At 47.1% G+C, this 21068-nt stretch overlaps 1 protein-coding gene across 1 annotated transcript in view; it reads left to right on the top strand.

The window, feature by feature from the left end:
- Nucleotides 1-11835: 11835 nt before the first annotated feature.
- The window catches only part of SLC12A8 (solute carrier family 12 member 8), a 47248-nt gene continuing 38015 nt past the window's right edge, over nt 11836-21068 (top strand). The window contains exons 1-4 of the mRNA XM_059475836.1: nt 11836-11991; nt 12723-12869; nt 15672-15863; nt 18119-18350. Coding sequence (XP_059331819.1) covers nt 11923-11991; nt 12723-12869; nt 15672-15863; nt 18119-18350 — 640 coding nt within the window. The 5' untranslated portion in view covers nt 11836-11922. The remainder of the gene's footprint in view (nt 11992-12722; nt 12870-15671; nt 15864-18118; nt 18351-21068) is intronic.

The following is a 21068-nucleotide window of genomic DNA, read 5'->3' as shown; positions in this document are numbered from 1 at the left end:
TTGTTTGAGTTAATGAATATTCTTAATCATTTTTTAATAAATAAATTCAGATGTCCTCCTGCTGGAATAGAAACCATTGTTTACAGAGCACAATTTCAGTCACAGAGAGGACAGTGTTTAGATCTATGGCTTCGTCCACTTTGAGTGAGAAATGAATGGCTTGGCTGCACTTCTGCGAGACGAGGAAGACTGCTGAGGTGGAATAGCTGTGTCTCTGAAGGATCAGAGATACTATTCTGCTTCTGTGCTGATTCCTGCCACTTCCTCTACATAAATTTGGAGTCTTTAAGTCCTGATACTGAACTGATGAGCCTTGGGCCACCCATAGAAAGGAATAGTTCTCTTCTTATTTCGTATGCAGATAAACAGTGAACTTTTGAGTCACCTCTTCCTTTGAGTTGCATATTTTTCAAATGATGAGCTATGAGATGATGAGATGGGTTTATTCTGATAAACTAGATGTCAAACTTATAGTTTGAATTGAATAGGTATTAGACTGTACAGAGCAGCATATCAATTTGAACAGTCATCACTGCTTTAGAACCTCCCCCCCAATTTATAAATGTATATGACCTACATTTTATAGAAAAAGAAATGTTTTTAAATGCTAGTCATTTATATAATATGTGCTTTGAAGGATTTGCTAGTCCACTTCTGTCACTTTTAGTACACTGGTATCTTTTATATGTAATGTATGCTTTTTATTATTATAATTATTATTATAATTATTATTATTGTAGACATTTCAGTAGGAGGAATTTTGCAACAGTATGAGGGGCTGAAATTTTCATTGTCAGAAATGAATTATACTGGACTTTGTCTGTGTAGTCTTGTCTTTCTTTAAATACTGTCTGGAAGGGAACTTGGTATTCAATAAAGCAAGTGACTTCCTTTTATTTTGAAGGCATACTATATAGTGCTGAATTGGATCTGAAAATGTAATGAATTTGAAGACAGAGAGATTAGTACAAAATCTGGTGTACAGAAGAAATTGTCTTATGAAAAACCTGATGATATATATAGTGAAACACTGTTACAGTGAATTTCTGATATAGTGCTATTTTCCTGGAGTCCATATGCCTTCTTTGTATTTCAGTTAATAAAAAATGATAATTTGTATAGATAAATTTAGGATAATAGGTTTATTTCAATCATTATACAGTATTTCTTTATCCTACAACATCTATTCCGTCCCTTTATTATCAGACAAAAGACCATAGCCTGAATTCCATCGGTTGGAGTATGTATATATAGGTGAGAGATGGTTTTATAGGAACCTGGAAAGTGTGAATTTACATTCTTATATTCCTTATGTTTCTGACAGAAATCAGTATGAGTCTTTCATTATTCCTGTGAAAGGAGGAATTTCCTGATACCAAGAAGAGAGTGAGAGTGTGTGTGTGTGTGTGTGGGTCCATGGAAGATGTTTGGGTCTTAAGGCCAAAATGATAAAAGTATAAAAGGACTTAATGTAGCTCAACACATGACTTACATTTAATATGTAAAAGAAACATTTAAATTTCATAACTCACAAAAAGACAAAAATAGTTTTGCAGGGAACAAAACTATTTGGATAGCAGGCTTGACCAAATGAATTTTTTTTTGGTTAAACTTGATATATTTTAAATGATTCTATTTCTGCCTTTATTTCTGCCCTAAAAGCAACTTAAAATATTTTGGGAGTTACTCTTCCTGTTCATTTGACTGTGAGTGTAATTTATATCATGGTTTACAAAATGTGGCATGAAGGATTGGATTGTTTTATCTGTATAATACAATGAAAGTTTCCTTTTTTTTTTACATAATCATGGTGAATGGTATTGTATTCTTAGACTGATTTATTCATTAAGTGGCTTAATGAGTTTCATCACTTTTGACGTTATTGTTTTCTTATGGTTAACTTAGTCTTTTTGGGTTTATAATACCCTTCTATGTATTGTGATACTAAGGGAAGTTATGTTTTTGCTTTATTTTTAATTAAACTAATAGTTTGATAATTTATATTTGCAAATGATGCATTTTAAATGTGGTCACTTGCTGTTTGAAAAATAAAAATATAGAATACTGTTTTATGAATAGACTTAGCAGTATTTTTCATGTTAGATAATTTCAAACAAAATCTGCTTTCTTAATGAGACAGATGAAGGCATGTAAAGATATATATTGTTGTGCAAGAGCTGAAGTGGATACTTTTCAACAATTAAATGAAATATTTAAGTATTTGATTTGAAACACACAGAACTTATTTGGGTTTTTTTCTCCTTTGGATCTCATTGCCTCCTTTGATTATAGAAAACAGAATATCTGACCTTAACTCCAATCCTGGTTGCCTGAGAAGATTGCACTGAAACCACTTTAATAGAAACACCTAGTGTTAGACCAACTTTCCTTTTGTGATTTTTGTTTGCACTGGAGTGAGTTTGTACAGTGCCAGCAGCTCCTCAAGCACATGAGAATCAGGACTTTGTTTTAATCTCACTTGTAAGAAGGGTGAACTCAGTTACTCAAGATTTCAAGTCTGTTGGATAAAAGTAAGCCATGTGTGCACTACAGCATATTTTAGCTCGTGTAGTATATGGTGTATTTGTTACATAGATTTTTCCATTGTTAAAGCACATATTTAAAAAAAAAATATTGAGGATAACAGCATTTATACACCTACAAAACCATAGTATTAATTACTGGTAATTCTGTTTTCTCCTCTTTATTTGTTTGTGTGTATCAGACATGATGTTTCCCTGAAACTTTTGGTAGGCTCCTTTTTGGTAAATACTTGATTTTTGTGGAATGCTTGGCTGTGTTGATTTTACTTCATGTAAAAAAGCAAGTTTTATGTAAAAAGGTATTAAAAGTGGCACAATACCTTTTAAAGAGAAAAGAACTGCAGTGGAGCAGTGTGTGAGGACTGGAGCTGTGATCAGATGAGCGCGGCAGGAAGCTCTGGGTGGCTCTGGGATGTCACCAGCCCCTCACCTGGGGGGTGCCACTGCCTGGGCATCCACTGGGCACCTCAGGAACCTCCTGTGGCAGCAGTGGCTGGGTGAGAGGAGCTTCCCATGCAGCCTCAGCTGGCCCCTGCTGAGGAGGTTGGCTCAGCAGGGCTTGGCCGTGGCAGAGAAGGGCGCTCAGGTTTGCACTCGTGGCTTACGCAGGGCCAGCAGCCCTGGCAGCACAGCCCAGGTGTCACTGGCTGCAGCAGCACAGACTGAAAGTGCCCCTAGGAAATGCCCCTGCTCAGTCCCTCTGAGCTGTGGGAGGCACTGCTCGTGTACCCCTGGAGCAGGGTGTGAGCACAGCTCCAGCACTGGATAGGACTTGCTTTCATTCTTACTCCAGGCTGCAAATTACAGTATTGCCTTTTTAAAATACCTTATAAACATCATGTGATATGTTAGCAGGCAGCCAGCATAGTAACTGCTTTTAATGGTTTCATTGTTTGATAGTTTTAAGTTGTGGGTGCACTCTGACTCTGCAGCGTTCATGATGACATAGTGTCTGTGTACTCAGCCACACTGCTTGTCTTTATTTTCACTTATATTGGTTTTACTAATTTTCATTTGTTTTAATTATATGGTGGAAATAAGAAATCAAAACTGATCACATCTGCCTATTGACGTTTATGATTAATACTGTCAAAGAGTAAAGTGATACTGAAAAGATACTTTTCAACATTTTGATATTGAAAAGAGTTATCGGAACCTATATTTTGTGTTGAGTGAGAAAAATAGTCCATTTAAATTGGATTGCTTTTAGTTTTTGCTAGGAGAAGTAAGCATTTTTCTCTTAAAATAATTTGTTATTTGTTTATTTAGAGGCATTACAAATATCTCTTTGCTATTAATATCTTTCTTGCTGTGTGCAGGGTAAACTATTTTGCGGCTTCAGGATAGACAGTAGTTTGTAAAAGTTCAGAGATTTGGAGGGGTGTTGTCTTAGGGAGGTCATCTCAGAAAGTATCCTGTTTGTTGATTATCTTCTGCATTGCACTTGCCAAATCAACAGAAGATAGCCTTCCATAGAATATTGTTTGCTTTTTTGTCTGCTTTAGTTGTCAAGACATGAAGTTTAATGAAGAGAGCTGTTCACTGGAACAGGGGTTAAAAAGGAGCCCTTTGGAAGCCAACAGCCCTGCCCTGGGTGCTCAGGTAAGTTGCCTCCTCTGCAGTGCTCTTCCCTTTCACAGCAGGGCTGGTTTTCAGATTCCTGACATCCCTGCTGCACCATCTGCTTCAAATGCATACATGTACAAGCCACTGGCAGAGATTAAATAGGATGATTTGGTGAGGTTCCATTTTAAAATGTGTGTGCGAGTCTGTTACAGTCCAGCCAGTGTACATCACTTTTCCTGTATCAGCAGCCATGCACATCATGCAGAAATCATGGTTCCAGTTCCTACCTCTGTTATTTACACTCACTTCTGGATGTTTGCTGGGTGTAAAAGTCACTGTTGTTTTTTCCACTCTGAGTCCATCTCCCTGGGCAGCTCTGCCTGTCTCCCAAGGACAGCCAAGACGTTGCTGTGTGATTGCTGTTGGTGTGATTTCACTGTGGCTGTGTCTTTCAGGCCCCTTGGCTAGAAATGTGGTGCCGAGTCCAGACCAGGCTTTGTGCTGACATCTTTTTAGATAGATCAGTGCCTTGGCAGTAGCTTGTATGCAGCTGCCTTCATTTAGAGGAGGTGATACCTTGTCAGCAGCTATGGAAAGACAAGCAGTACCACTGAACACATTAATTTTCACTTTTATTCGCATAAAATTTTTGTTTTCATTGTCAGATGTGATCATTAGTGCCATTTCACAGAGGCAGAAGTAACAGCTTTTGTTAGATCAAAAGCACTAGCCTGGCCCAAATGAAACCAAAAGGATCCATTACTTTAGGTGTGTAAATTATAAAGAAACACTTCTCTGTTGTATTGTGAATGACTGTTCAAAATGTGTAAGTATTTTACTCTGAAAGCTCTTCAGGAGCAGCACATCCTTAATCAGTCTTGTCACAGGATAAACTGAGCCATGAGAGGATAAAGCAACGCTGTGAGTGCTGGAATGTTCAGGGTAATTGCGAGGTTGTCTCGACCATGCAGTGACATGCAACAGCAAAACAGAGGATGGCATCAGAAGCTCAAAGGATGACTTGCTTGTTTTCTCTCAAGTCCTGTGTTTTCTTCCATTTCTCCTTGCCAGTTCCTGAAATCATCTTTGTTAAAAAGCTAGTGTAGGCAGAACAGCTTAAGATACAGCTCAGAAAGACATAAGCAAGTACAAGGGTACCAGTGGGACAAAGTGATCTTTTCCTGCAAACCAGGACTCTGGAAGGGGAGTTTTCTTTGGGACTCCCTCTGTTCCCTTAGAGGAAGAGAACAGGATGATTGATAAAACTCCAAGTCAAACACGTAGCTAGAGTGATGGATGTTGCAGCTACTTGAAAATGAGCCATAAGGACAGTGTGAGTCCCCACAGCAGGTGTGGAAATGTACTTTGGCAGTATTGGCTCTCACAGAGTTGTTGCCTGAAAATCCATTTTAAGGAACTGAATCAAGAGTGTTGTTTGTAGTGATGCTCAGGTATTATGTTGATAACTGATATAACACACACTGAATATCACCAGGTAAAAATCTGTTTTAAAAGTTAAGTATTTTACAGTTTGCAGCTGTGAGTGAACTTGAAGACGTCTCTTAAATTTAGACTGAGAACATTCTCTATGTGTCATAGCCCATTTTATGGGGTTTGTAGGGTCATTAAGTGATATGATTATCTAAACTGGGTAGTTTATTCACAGTTTGTGCTGTGTGTGTACATGGAAATTGCACATAAGATGTGTATGTCTGGCAGCTGAAGATGATGATGAGGTAGGTGACAATTAATATTCATCCTATTAAGAATCAATCCTTTCCACGTTTCACAGGATGGCTCAGACTTGTGGATGTTTCAAATTCTCATCTTCTCTTGCTGACTGAGCTCTGCACTGCTGTTTCCCTCTTTCTGGAGGCCCTGTTTGTATCTTTGACACCTCTGTTGTTCCCATACCTGTTCTGTCCCAACCTTTTGTCACCCTCTTCACTCTCCTAAATCCATTTCCAGACTCCATTCCCTGGAGCAATTTCCAGTCAGTGACACCACATGGACCATCAAAAGTCTTCTCAAATCATGGTTCAGGATGTCCAGTGTGTGGGTCTGCCAGGCTTTGGATGGCTCCATCTGCCCCAGGACCTTTGTAACTTGAGGGAGAGGATTCCAGCAGGTCTGTGGAATTCAGTGTCCTTTGCTAGCCCTGAAAGCACTTGAGATTTGGACTTTGAGAAAACAATTTTAACTCTTAGTTTCATTTTTCTCCCCATTTATTCCCTGTAGAGCTAAGGTACTCAGCATGATGAGAGAGAATTTTAATTAGGCCTTTTAGAAAACTTTCTCAATTTGTGATAGTTTTCTTGGAAGGCCTTAAAGTGGTGTGGAGTAACACTTACATGAAGACCCTGGTTCTGAAATGCACACAGCCCTGCTGAAGGAGGGCTCTTGGAAGGATTCTCTTGACAAGCAGGAGAATGTTGAAAATTGCCATGACTAAAATAGGAACAGACAGAGATTAACACTGAACATTTCTGAAAGTGCTTCTTAGCAGTGCTTGGTGATTTTAATGTGTCAGTCCTTGAAGAAACACCTTTTACTGGTTTTCTCCTGTGGTTCTTCCCAGTGCAGAGGTAGGATTTCCCAAAGGAGTGTTCAGCAGTGGCAAGTGCCAGTAGCAGCTGGCTCAAGAAACTTCTTTAGCACTTGCCAGGTGTGCACATGTGTGTGGAAGTGCCTGTGGGCAGGCTACAGGGCTTGGTCCTCAGGGAATTAGTGACTCTTCACAACTGCTGCAACAAATTCAAGGTACTTATTTCAGGCTTTTCACTGGCCCTCATGATGGGAGAATCTGGCTGAACCTGTTCCCTGGTAGCTGTAGAATATAAAAAGAAGGGAGTGGAGGAGAGTTTCCAAATATTCCAGGAATGGGATATCCAGGGAGCTATTCATAGGATTGGGATTGTTCATCTTGGGAAAGACACTTAGGGGTGACCTAATTGCAGCCTTCCAGCACCTGAAGGGAGCTTAAAGGGAACACTGCAAGAGCATGTAGTGACAGGGCAAAGGGGAATGGCTTCAAATGGAAAGAGAACAGGTTTATGTTATATACTGGGAAGAAATTCTTTACTGGGATGGTGGTGAGGCACTGGGACAGGTTGGCCAGTGAAGCTGTGTGGATGCCCCATCCCTGGAAGTGTTCAAGGTCAGGTTGGACAGGGCTTTGAGCAACCTGGTGAAAAGTGTCTGCCCAAAGCAGGGCAGCTGGAATCAGGTGATCTTAAGGTCTCTTTGAACCCCAGACATTCTGTGGTTTCCTAAGGCTTCATCCTCCTTTGAGAAGTCATCTGTCTTCTCTGAACTCTTGCTTTCCTTTTCTGCCACTCACAGAAATTTGTGGTTTTATTCAAGAGTAGAGGCTTGTTCACACTTTGGCTCTGCAAGAAAAATCAAAACAGGTTCGCTGGATTACATGAATGTCTTGTATGGATCTTTTTGAAAATTGAAATGGCTCTATCCCATTTTGGAAGTAAATTAAATTGAAGTGTGCTACACGAGCTCTAAGGAAGGGTGGCTGGCTATAGATATGATCCTCTTTATATTGAGAATATCCAAAATTCCTGCCTTTAATTCAGGTGGAGCTTTGCCTGTGCAGAGTCACAGAATTTCTTGGCAGCCTAGGACTGGGAAGTTTGACTGGATCAAGCTCCTGTTGAAACATCGCTGCAGCCGCTCCTGTTCAGAGCCAGACCCCCTTTCACCGCAGCCAGCATTTCCTCGAGCAGCTGTGAATTTGCTCATTTATTCACTTATTTTATCAGGCTCCCGAGAACTGCAGCTTGAGTGGCAATCTGCTCCTGGCCCCGATGATTTCTGTTCCCCACGCTCGGCGCTCCCGGAGCTGGCGTGTCCCGGGCACGGCTGGGTCCGGTCCGGGTCGGGCAGGTGCCGGTGCCGCCGCGGGGCGGGCGCGGTGCCCGGGCAGGTGCCGATGCCGGTCCGGGCCGGGCAGGTGCCGGTGCCGGTGCGGGGCGGGCGCGGTGCCGGTGCCGGTCCGGGTCGGGCAGGTGCCGGTGCCGGTCCGGGCCGGGCAGGTGCCGGTGCCGGTGCGGGGCGGGCGCGGTGCCGGTGCCGGTCCGGGTCGGGCAGGTGCCGGTCCGGGTCGGGCAGGTGCCGATGCCGGTCCGGGCCGGGCAGGTGCCGGTGCCGCCGCGGGGCGGGCGCGGTGCCCGGGCAGACGTGGCAGCGCCCGGGGCCGCCCCAGCAGGAGGCGGCGCCGCGGGACCCGGCGGGAAGGAGGGAGAGAGGGAAGGAGGGAGGGTCCGGGAGCCGCCAGGTGAGTGGGGTCGGCACCGCGGGGACCCGGGCTGAGCCCCGCAGGCGGCGCCGGGCTCGGCTCGGCTTCGCCCGCTGCTCCCCCCGGTGCTGCGCGGCTCGGCCGGGGCGGAGGGAGGGAAGGAGGGAGGTAATCGGGGGGGAGCAAAGCTAAAAAATTAAAACCGTGGTGGGGGCATAAAAAATGGTGGAAAAGAGCTCCCCCGCCAAAAGGAAAAAAGGCTAATAAGGGCGTGCGGAGGGAGTTTAAAAAGGAAAGGTGAGATAAAACCAGAAAAAAGGAAATAGAAGAGGAAAAAAAGTAAAAAACCAGGGAAACAAAAAGGAAGAAAAAAAAAAAAAAAAAGAGGGGGAAATGGAAAATTTGAGAAAATAAGAATTTTAAAAAGGACAAAGCAAACAGAGAGAACGGGTGGGTGGGAGCGGTGCCCGGGCGGGGCGCGCAGCCCGGTGTGGCCGCAGCCCCCAGGTGCGGGCAGCGCCGTGGCCTCGCCAAACCGAACTCTCCGGAAAGCTGAAGTTGCTGGAGAGAATCCGGGCTCGCTTCCCACGTCTGGTGTTCCGCAGCCCTCGTCGCTCTGCGGAGATATGTGAAAACAAAACGAGCTCGGTAATTGCCCGGCCGGTGCAGTAAATTAGTAACTTGGAACAGCCCAGCGCCGCTCTGCGTGGCGTTACCTCTGCTGCGCTGCCGACCGCTTCATTTCCCTTTAATTCCCCTTTCCTAAAAGACTCCTAAATTAGGTGTTTTTGAGAACTTGACCCGGAGAGGAGTCGAAGGGACTGATTAAAACTAAAACACTGTTGGCTGCTGTGTCCCTTGGGAGGAGAGGCTTGAGGAGCCTCCTCTGGCTCCGGAGGCCGTGGGACCACACGCAGTTGTGCTTGGGAAGGCGTTAACCTTTCCTCTTCGAAACCAGCCAGAGCAGCGACGCTTAGCTCAGAAGCAGCTTTAATGCGATGATTAATAAAATAGTGCTTTGAAAGGATATGCAGGGCACAGAAATTTCATCTATATAGGAATCTGGTTTTGCAATTAAATATAGAAGTGTTGCAGGAAAAGGAGATGAGCCTTTGTAATGTTTCTGCGAGGTTTGCTAATGCTCTTCTGCTCTCTTGAGCGCTAAATGGTATGGAAAGATTAAAACAGACCTTTGTGTTTAATTTATAGATTGGCTAGTGTATTTGGCAGAAACTTCAGGAAAAATAACAGCAATTTGCTTTCAAGTTAGAGGCTCACTTATATTAGAGGAAAATTGAGTCTGTTTAGTTTATTTTTCCTGCTGGTGTGTATAGCAGAACAAGCCTCCTTGGGGTTGGTGACCAAGATAAAAAATAGCACCCAAAAATATCCCTGTGCTGATAGAGTGCTGTGTGGGGCAAGAGGAGGGTGCCTGCCCCAAGGGCTTTCCACTCACAGACCCTGAATTGCAGAAACACTTGCATGTCCATGGATTGGGATGTGACTGTGAATGCATTTGTTCAGCTCCCACTCCTGTGCTTTACACCCCCTCCTGTGTCTGCCTTGGCTGCCTTGCAGGGACCAATGGATCCAGGAGTTGTGGTGGGATGTAAATAATTACAGAATTGGGTAATGAGATTTTTGGGCAGTTGGAAATGCCACAGAGGAGCAGTGCAGAGGCAATTTCCTGGGATTGTGGAGGAGGAAGATCTTATAGCAAGGTGAGCAGTAGCTGAGCAGAAAGGGCTCTAGAGTGCAGGACAGTAAAAGGGTTTTAAAGCAGAGAAAAAGGAAGGAAATAGTGAGATAAGGGGATTTAAATGTCTAGGCAGGTAATATTTCTTGCTAGGTGTGCTTCAGGTCTAAAATCCATGTGTGCAGCCCTTCTTTTAGCATTTTGCAAGTTTCAGGTGGGTAATATGGGTGCATCACCCCTATCCATGTAATGTCACACACCAGGCACACTGAGGGAGTCACTTCAGCCCTGAGCTGGGTTGGAGCCATCTCCTTCTGACTCCCTTGGAGTGGTTTAGGAGAGCAGGGGGCTGCAGAGCTGCAGCCTGTATTCTCCACATCTAGATGGGCCTGCTGTGGCACACTGGGTTGTGTGACCCCAGAGAATGCTTTACTGAGTGAGAGTAAAGGAAGGACTGCACTGGGGATTCTTAGGAGAATATGGCTATTCAATTGTAATCTTGTTTCATGTTTTGTATTTTCTTCCATTTTTTATTACTTTGGCTATTTGAAAAAAAGCAACAAACAAACAAAAACCATGAGCTTTGTTTCTTTAGAGTTCACCTGCTCCTGCTGCTTTTGCCCTGCTTGAAGCCCCAGTCTCCCCCATTTGTGATATTGTGAAGGGTTATTTGCTTCAAGAAATGTGGGGACAGCAGCAGAGCATCCATGAACTCTCATGGCTTTGGTGCTGCTTAACTGCCCATGTGGGCAGGGCAGAGAAAACCTCCTGTGCTGGCCATTGCAGCCCTGCTGCAGGAGACCTTCTGCCACTGGAACACTGTGGTGCAGCAGCACCTGCTTTGGTTATTTAATACTGGGCATCTCAAAGCAGAGTAATAGGGGCAGGGTGGTGAAAGGCACTCAGACCCTGGTGCAGAAATCCTGAATGACACAAGGCAGTTTCTGTATGACTCTGTGCAATAGGCAAAGCATGTTTCTGTTGGGTTCCTGCCCTGTGATTAATTTGGTCTCTGCTCTCAGGGAAGGTGTCCAGCCCTTGGTACAAGCCTTGTGTGATCATGGTTGGTTCCTGTAAGCATGAGGGCTCAGCTGGCCAGCAAATCACCTGGCCCAGGAGAGCCAGTGATCCAGACAAGCTGCCCTCTCCACATTTGAGGAACAAGTCCTGCTCCCCTCTGGCTGCAGCCCTCTTTGTCTTACCCAGGCATGGTGCACTGCACTGAGGAAGAGCCAAAAGGTCTCTCTTGACACTTGGTGTGGGAGACTGGGGGTGACTGATACACTGAATATACAAGGCAGGACCTTGGTGCACAAAAGGCACAGCTGAGGCTGATGTGGTCAAGGCAGTGAAGTGATGAGTGGTGCTGGGAAGTGAATAATCCATGTGTCCTGTGTCACTGGAGCACAGGAGCATGCAATGACATTACCAGGCACCAGATTTAAAACCAAGGAGAGGAAATGCATTTTGCAGGCAACGCTGTGGAGCTGTGGAGCCAGTGCTGCAGGATGCTGGGGTTAGGTTTGGAAAAGGCTACCAAGGGCTGTTAAATGTGTGGCTGATGGTGGAGCCTGTGCTGGGGGAGCCTTGCTCTTTGCTCGCTGTGGTGTCCCTCTGGTTCAGCATCTGCTACCAGCTGGTGTTTGTTGACTGTGTGGACAATGCCCTGTGCTTTGGCAGACTGAGAAAGCAGCAGTTGTGTCTTTCATCTGTCCTGCTTCCACAGGGAGGCTGGGATAAAACCATGAATCTTCCACCACGGAGGAGCCAGCCCTGCAGGAATTGGACTGAGCTGAGCTCCCTGCCAGAGCAGCTTGGGCTGAGGCTGTGCTAGAGCTGAGCTTTGGGCAGGCAGAGCCCAGGAGAAGATGTTCAGCTGCAGTGGTGCCCGCAGTGAGGGATACGTGCAGGAGCTCTTCCATGAGGAAGCACAGCAGGTATGTCACAGAGCCAGCTCCTTTCCCAGATTTCCATCTCCATGGCCTCTGCACTCCTGGTCACCTCTGTGCAAGGGAACAGGAGTGAAGTAACAGAACTGCCCTTTGTTTTAGTGTGTATGTCTGGGGTGTATGACTTAGAAAAGGAAAGAGGAGTTGATTTCCAGAGGGCAAGAGGAAGGAGTTCCATAGGAAAACTGCAGTTTCCCTGGAATTTCAGATCTTGGTTCCAGCAGCTCTGGAAAATCGCTGTGCCCCAAGACCCCCATGTCTCCTCGAGAAGCAAAGGGTCCTGATCAGATATGGCTGTGATGGGAAAACCATCTTAATCTACTCTGTTGGTCCCAGCTGCTTTGTCATATCCTCTAAGGGACTTCCCCCATGCACTGAGAGCCCTGCCTGCCTTGGTGGAGAGTTTGGAAGGGACAGGAGGAGAAGCAGAGTGTGTAGCTGCAGGCTCTGGGAAGGACCCCTGGAATGGTGTTTTTAGTTGATGCATTTGGATTAATTCACTGAGGCTCAGCAGGGCTCTGTTGCTGATTATCCTACAAGAATATAAACAGGGAATTGTAGGAGCCATCTCTTTCAGGGCTCAGATATCCCAACAGCCTGACAGCCCCTTATCTTAGGGACAGCTTGCAGCAAAGCAGTGTATCAGCAGCTGTTGGTGTCCATCCCCCTGTTGGTACCATCAAACATGAGAGGTAACCCCAGGCTTTGCTTTTCTCTAGGTATCTCAAACACAGACCAAGCCCTGGTGGAAGATCCAGCTGTTTGTATGGGAGCCAGTGCTCTTTGGAACGTGGGATGGGGTCTTCACCTCCTGCATGATCAACATTTTTGGAGTGGTTCTTTTCCTGAGGACGGGATGGCTTGTGGTGAGCAAGTGCTGACTTGGTTGAATGTTTGAACAGACATTTTCCTCTGCCCTCCCTTGCCTTTTTATCCCCATCACCACCCAAGGGTTTTGGATTCTATGCTCTTTGTTACAGATGTTGCTCATGCCCTCTGGTATTTTGTAGCTGTTCAAAAAGTTCCACTAAAATGTGCAGCTGAAGTGACCTTTGTGAGTGGTTTCCTACCTCAGCTTTCAGAAAGAGAAAGGAAAATACAGCAGCCAACCTTGATAATGAACAGGGACACTCTTGTGTCGTATTGTTGAGGAGAAATTAACACTTTTCCAGGTTAAGCCACTCACCCATCCTCCCAACACCACTGAAGGAGCTCTATTCCAAACATGCCAGTGCTGGAGTTCCCGAGTTTTTGAATGGGGAATCCTCAGTCAGGTCAAATTGTCATTGCTATCAAAGGATCTTCCACTGCTGAGTCCTTAATAGCATCTCTGAGAGTCAGAGCCTGGAATGCTGTCCCCTCCTGATGCAAAATACTGTATTATGCCTCAAAATTTCCTCTTAGAAGAAGAAAAGCTTCCCCAGAGATGGATGGGATTTGAGCTTCAGGCAGAGTTTTTGTCACTGGCATGGTGGGCACCTTCCAAAAGGAGCAGGAGGACACTTGCACTCTGCACTGGAAATGGCTTTGCTGGAGGTGTTGAGGGGAGCTGCAGTTGCTGTGGTGGAGAAGTTGGGATTATTTTTTAGCTTCCTTTTCCTTCTGATTTTATTTCCTCCACATCTCCTTTGAAAGCAAGTTACTTCTGGAGCAAACACAAATATAAACAAAGCCAGTAAATGAAAGAAAACCAGAACCAGCTGGAAGCTAGCATGAAAGGGAAGGGAGGAGAAGTCAGGGCTGGCACAGAGCTCCCCTGGCAGAGAACAGTCATATGTCAAGCTATTCCCAGAGTCAGGCTTTTGCTATAAATTTCCAGAGCTGGGGCTGGTGAAGCTCTGCAGTTCCAGAGGACCAAATCTTGCTGAAATGTTCAACAGGGATTGCTGCTGCACTAACCCCTTCCAGCGTGCATGCATAAATAAGCATCACTGCTTAATGGGGGCTTTTCCTTCCCACTTTCTCTGCTTGCTATTGTTGCTGTGAGCCCAGCCTTCCCCCTTTATTCTGTAGGAACCATTGGTTTGCCCATTAACAGCTGCCATAGCCTGGTACCACCTTTCTGAAAAAGCCCAAGGCTAAGTGAATGTTTGCATATGTTTGCTTTTTTTTAATTTATTTTTTAACTGAAGCATATAATGTTTATTAACCATTTAACCTGGGGTAAGCAGCTGAAGAAAAAGAACAATTGTCCTTTTAAAAAGGAGCATGGGGTTTGGGTGGGCTGTGGTGCTGACCCAACCACAGCTGTGTTTATAGCAATCCTTGGCTCTGCTCCCCACTGACCAGATAACAGCCCTGTCACAGGCAGCAGGATGCTGAGCCAAAATAGGACTTTATGATGATACCAACATCCTGGATATGTGTCTGTTTTTTTCACAAAAAAAAAAGAGAAAAGGAAAAAAAAGAATCTGGGATTTCAACCAACCCCAGAGCAGGGAAGCAATGGTGATAAAAACCCCATCATGGCCAGTGCGACCTCAGAGATGAGCATTGCTGGAGCAGGGTTGGAGAGAGGGGATATGGACATGGCTTGGAATAGGAGTCAAAGGAAGGGGAGCCAGATGTTAACAAAGCACTGGGCACTGGAGGAGCCTTCAGACTGCTGTGCACTGGCCTGAGTGATTTGTCAGCAGGGGAAGGTGGGCTGGAGCACGGGGGAAAACTCCTGACCCTGGAAAATAAATTACAGTGCAAGTGAGTGGGAAGGCCCTGAGCTCAGAAGAGTTCTTGAATTCTTTTGGAGGTACCAAGCACCTTTTCCTTCTGAAAATCTGACCCTAAATGGCAAACTGAACTCCTCCAAAGAAAGGGTTGTGCTGGTGTTTAAAGCCACCAATGGGGACCTGCAGCTGTGTTTGTTCAGAGACTTTTTCTCTTTGCCACACAGTGATGGGCACAGCAGCTCCTCCTGCAGCCCTCCCTCTGCCCCAAGCAGGAAGGGTTGGATTTTTATCATGGGGCTGAATCCTGTGCAGAAAAGTCTCCAGAGCCCAGGCAGGGCGAGAGCCACCTGCCCCTGAGCACACCCTGCAGATAAGGGCTGCTGGTGCATTCTGCTTTGGGAGAGCATGATTTATCTTCCACGCTGCCTTGCCTTTGGGGTTTGTTCTTTGGCATCTCATTGTTTGCAGGGATCAGAGCTTTCAAAGGTAAATGTTCTGAAAAATTAAAATGCAAGCTTGATGCTGTTAATAAATCAGTCGCTGCAAATCCCAGTTCCCAATTTTGGAACTGCTTTTTGTTATGAAAATGTTTTGGTTTTTTTTTTTTTTTTGAAGCATGTCATTCTAAACCATGCAGACAGGCAGTGATGCCCTGACTGTGGTGGCTGAATCACTGTTTGACCTCATTCCTTTTAAACCAGTGGACAAAATCAGTGATTCATGGAGGAGCCCATTTACAGGGCAGAACCTGCTCATGCAAAGGTCTGCCCAGCCCCAGGCTGCAGGACAAGGTTCTCATCAAAGGGGTGTTAATAAAGGCTCTAAATGTGGCAATCAATTACATTAATTAGACAAGTAGGGGGGTCCGTGTGTGTTTCTTTTAATCTGTAATGACTCCAGATCCATGGATCACCAGTGACTAAAGTGGGTAGGTTCTTATTCTGTCCCAGCAGATTGGTGTGAATTAATCTTTATTTGGTTTTTTTTTTTTTTTCATTCCAGGGAAACACTGGCATTGTAATGGGCATGTTTCTGGTGTCCTTTGTCATTCTGGTTGCCCTGGTGACAGTCTTGTCTGGAATTGGGGTGTGTGAGAAGTGCAGCATTGGAAGTGGGGGAGTCTACTCCATGATCTCTACTGTCCTTGGAGGTCAAGTCGGGGGCACCATTGGCCTCCTTTACATTTTTGGCCAGGTAATTTTAAGAAATTACTCAAAGAGAATTTGTAAACTTTGCAATGCAGACATTAATCTCGTGCTGTCCTGCTGCAGAAAGTAATGCTTCAGGTAAAATCTGGGTAGTGCAGCATGGGAGAGCAGCACAGGGAGCTCTGAGCCCACGCTGCTCCCCAGGAGCAAGCCTGAGCATGGCAATGTGCTGCCTGGCATGGGCGCCCTGGTGGAGGAGCTGAGTGTCTGGACAAGCTCTGCAGGACATGTCCTCCCTTCCCAAATTACCCCATTGCCAGGACATGCCCTTGCTGGCAGGAAACTGAAATTAAACCAAGCAGGAGAGGTCAGGGTGGCCAAGCAAAGCTCATGAGAGGCTGTGGGCTGGCAGGTTGGCATTGGCATGCTCCATGTGCCCTCAGGGATTGGGCAGGCCTTGGCTGCTTCCCTGTGGGAGCCAGCACAAGTGGAGCTGGGCAGGGTAAGGGCCACAGATAATTGACTCCTTGTGAGCCAAAAGTCACAGTTCTGCATTTTCTGAACAATCCCAAGGAGCTGCTGGGGTGGTGAGGCACAAAAATACACAAGCAGTCTACAAAAAGAATGGAAAATAATCACTTAAACCTGCAGTAACTTAACCCTCTCCCCCCATAAAGATGTTATGAACAGTATAAAAAATGTGGTGATGTGGTGAGCAGAGAAGCATTTTTATGGAGATTTGTTTTTAACTGACTGGCTTACAGCAATCTCCAAAACTCCTGAACAGCCCCCAAACCAAAAATAATCCCCTCTTCTCCTTTCACTCCAGATTAACAGCAAGTGTCCATAAAACACGAACTGAACCCAGTCACAAGCCAAGATATGGAAATGGGCCACACATGAGAATCCTCCCTGTCAGATTTTCCACTCCTGCTCTCTGAGAGGACCCCATCTGGGAAAGCAGTCAGGCTGCAGTCTGTCCTGAGGGTCGTAAAAGCTGAGCTGCAGCAGCCCTGGCCCTGCCTTGGCATCCCCTGTGCACAGGGGCTGGCAGCTCACTAAAATCACTTTGCCTGCTCCCCAAAGCTGCTGATGCCTTTCCTCTCTCAGCCCTGCTTTGTGCCCAGCGTGCCCTGCACCAGGAGCAGCCTGATGCTCTGCTCAGGATGCTCAGGGGTGCTGTAAGCTCTGCCATGAGGCAGCTGCTGCCAGAGATGGGGCAGCCCTGTTCCCTGCTCTCCCTGGGGTCAGTGGGAATCCTGGCCATGTCCTGCAGAGGAAAACTCTGAGAGTGCAGCTCCCTGATCTGCCTGCCTGTGATGCAAGGGAATCCCCCAGGATCTCCAAGTTGTAGGTGCCCATCTGAACATCTGCTTGCCACCAGCCTTGCTGAAAACCTCACGACCCTGCAGCTCCTGGTATGAGCCAGGCTGTGCTGCTCCCTCAGTGGGCAGTGCTGGGTCAGTCCCAGGTGGGGATCTGCAGTCAATGGGGGCTCTCTCTTGCTGTCCTGTGTCCCTTCCACATCCCTCAGCTGTGCCCAGGGTGCTGGGGTTGCACCCCCAAGGTCCCAGCAGCCATATCACTGCAGCTGTCTGCCCTGCCCTGGTTTTCCAGGGATGCCAGGCGCTGGAAGGGCTGTTGCTGGAATGTCAGCTAGCAGGAATTTCTGGAGTGAACTCTCCTGGTGTTTTGGGTTGTGCTGCAGTGTGTTTGAGCCTGTGCTGCAGATGTCCCGTCCTGAGGATCTCAGCCCCCAGGGCAGAGTGTGTGGCCTGTCCTGCTGCAAGGCAAACAGGGACATGTCCTGGGATGTGGCTCACACAATGTGCTCTCCCCCAGAGGGCAGGCTCCATTCCCGCAGCCAGATGGGGAGCTGGTGAAACATCAGGGTTTGCATCCAAACTAAACACTGAGTTAAAATAACCCCAGGAGGCAGTGAAGGGGAAAAAAACCTGCTACTTCAGGCAGGTGTTGAGCTGGGACCCTTTCCTCCAGAGAAACAGAAGAAGGGGAGAAACAGAAGAGGGGGAGAAACAGAAGTTGGCTCATCCTTTTCTCTCTCAGAGAAGCCAGTGTGGTTTCTCCTGGAGTGTTGATAGAGGGTAGATGTGACAGTAGAACCCAGACTCACCTGTCTGCCTGGGCAGCAGCTCTGCTGCCTTGGCGGTGGCAGTAACATTAAAGATTGCACTGTGACAGCCAATGTCTGTCCGTCTGTCTGTCTGAACAGAGCCCAGCATGGGGCTGTGGATGGGATCCCTTTTCTCGGTGGGGCACTGACAGAGCCGTGTCCCTCAGTGTGTTGCAGGTGCCATGTACATCACTGGCTTTGCAGAGTCCATTGCAGGGGTGCTGAGCCTCAGCAACATCTGGGCAGTGCGTGGCGTCTCCCTGGCTGTCCTGCTGGGCCTGCTGGGGATCAACCTGGCTGGGGTGAAGTGGATCATCAGGCTGCAGCTCCTGCTGCTCTTCCTGCTGGCTGTCTCCACACTGGACTTTGTCATTGGGTCCTTTACACACCTTGATCCAGGTAAAGCTGGGGGTTCATTGCTTGGGGGTCAGCAGGCATTCATTCCCTGGGGTTTTCTCCTTAGCTGTGTTTGTGCAGTGACTCTCACTTGGACAGTGGTAGAGTTCAGAGCTTCCAGATGTGTCCCCTGTCCTTTGGTACTGATCTATTGGAGACAACCCATTATTTTGCAAGGAGCGTTTCCAGAGCATCACTGAAGATGCCTTATTAATTTAGGTGTTTAACCCCAGGGATTGAGCTCTCAATTTGTGCTCCTGTTATGTTTCTGATATACTTTCTGATACTTCTGAAGCAGTTTCAGGAAAGAAAAAGAGGGGGCCAGGGCTTCAGAAAAGGTCTTAAGGAAAAAAGCAATTAAATAGAGTTTAAGCCATTCTTAAGTCATAGCATACATAAATGGAATGATTCTGAAAGAAAAGCTTAGGACATGACACTGGATAGTTTATTTAAAACTTGTCACTGATGATTAACAAATGTCACCATATGATTGCCAAGCTGAGAAGTATGAAGACGATAACTTTACGTAAGGATTTTTTAAAACTTAGCAAAATATCTGTGTCTTCCAGACCTTGGAAGATACTTGGAGGTTTTGTAACAACAGAGAGCATCTGTGTCTGCAGCGTTCTTTGTAGCCTTCTGCTGCCTGACTCAGCACTGTGCCTGTGAAAATGAGGATTGTGAATTTGAGCTCTGGGGATCTTGTGTGGGCACCTCTGAGGTCCCTCAGACCCTGTTTGTGCTGAGCACTCTGCTGGGTGTGCTGGGGCTCCAGGACCTGCCCAGGGCTGTGCTGGGTTGTGCTGGCCTGGGCTGTGCTGGGGCTCCAGCAGGGAGCTGGGGGAGGGCAGGTGGTGCTGGGGTTTCCAGGACCCATGGGTGGGAGTTCCAGGACCCATGGGTAGGAAATCAAGGACCCCTGAGTGGGAAGGAATTTCCCCATAACTTTTCCCAGACTGAGTCCAGCCTGCAGTGACAGCTCCAGCTCGGGCAAGGGGATGTTCAGGGCTCCCTCCTGCAGCCCTGCTCGCACCAAGTCCTGCTCCCTTTCTCCTGTCTGCTTGCTAACACGTTTCAGGGCAATAATGAAGTGCAATTAGCTGAGTAAACAGAAGGTGTCACCTTTTTCTTGGCTTCCTCTGTGTCCAGCAGCGCCTTGGGGGTGGCAAGTGACCCACTAAAGTGAGTTTAAGGAAAGATCTTCGGTTTTCATTAGCAGCTGGGCTGGGTGGCAGGAGGGGTCAGGTATTCCTAGCACCGATGGCACAAGTGTCATTCGTGCTGCTGCTTTCTTTTGTGTGCAGGGACAGAAGCAGCTGCTCCCCTGCCAGACAGAGCCTCATGGAAAGGCATTTACACGTTATATTTAGCATGTGGGAAATGCCCCAAATGAGAGCCTGTGAGAGTTTCAGCAATTCTTGTAAATGAGAATGAAGCAGGGGTAGTTGTGTTGCTGTTTTGCAGGGAAAGCAAGTGACCTGCTCCAAACAGCTGTGCTCCATAGGAAGTTGTTTTCTAGAGGAAACAGGGCTGGGGGGAGTGTGTTGAATTTTTGTTGTGCTCCTCGTGGACCTTTCTAATAGCAGAGAAGATGAATACTTGAGGTGAGACCAGATAGTAGGAAAGTGGGCACAGGACCAGGAGGCAGGAATGAAAGGAACACAAACGTCAGCAGCAAACATGCCCAAGTGGAGAGGCCACCACAGGTGTCTTTGATTTCCTCCACTGTCATTTTCTTCTGACAGAAAATAGCGACAGGAAGGGAAAGGAGGCAGCTGAGCATGGCAGAGGCTGCAGCTCAGCCAAGGCTCACTGAAGGAGAGCAGGAGGGCTCCCAGTGCTGGAGCAATCGGGCCGATGGTGCCGGAGCCCGGAGCAGCTGCCCTGGGCTGGGACAGGGCACAGCCGGCAGGGACAGCTGAGGATATCGGTGCTCCCAAACACCCTGGGAGTGCTGTTCCCTCCGGCCTGGCAGGGGGATCCTCCCGAGCGCTGCATTTCCCCAGAAAGCCTCTGAGTGGTGTGTCAGCACCGAGCGTGAGCGCTGGGCTCTGAGGAGCCTCCTCTCGCTGTGCTGCTTTCTGTGCAGCATGAATGGATGGATGGATGGATGGATGGATGGATGGATGGATGGATGGATGGATGGATGGATGGATGGATGGATGGATGGATGGATGGATGCCTGTCTGTCCCTTGGGATTGCACCCACCAGCAAAGCATCCCTGCTGCGAGGAGCCTGCAGGTGGGACACGCAGGTGGTGCTGCAGCTCCAGCTTCCAGAGGCAGCTGGTGACAGTGGCAGGGGGCAGAGCACCAAAGCCCAGCATCAGGGGAAGCATTTGAGACCCCCTTGGGGTGTGAGCTCCACTGACCAGCCCTCAGGAGCGTGCTGCTGCTTTCAGTTTGGTTCTGTGCCTGCAGCAGGGCTGAGATGCAAAGGCAGCATGCAGGGAGAAGGGGTTTTTGAAGCTGGAGCTGTGAGCTGCATCGTGGCTGACAGCTTGTCTGGGTCATGTCCTTGTTTTATGGCAGGTTTATGGGGTTTCAGTTCACAGCCTTGGGTCTCAGTCTCTGACCCTGTAAAATGGGCCTTGTGCAGCCATCCTGCCTTTTCCCTCACTTAACATCTCCAAGTGCTGCATACACACATGAAGGGACTGCACATCTGCCAAGCAGCAGTTGCTTGAGTTTAAATAATCTCCAGGAATGCCTGTCCATCTT

The sequence above is a fragment of the Ammospiza nelsoni genome, chromosome 7 (assembly GCF_027579445.1).
Source record: "Ammospiza nelsoni isolate bAmmNel1 chromosome 7, bAmmNel1.pri, whole genome shotgun sequence".
Classification (NCBI taxonomy): domain Eukaryota; kingdom Metazoa; phylum Chordata; class Aves; order Passeriformes; family Passerellidae; genus Ammospiza; species Ammospiza nelsoni.
This window is presented reverse-complemented; position numbering and strand designations above follow the sequence as displayed.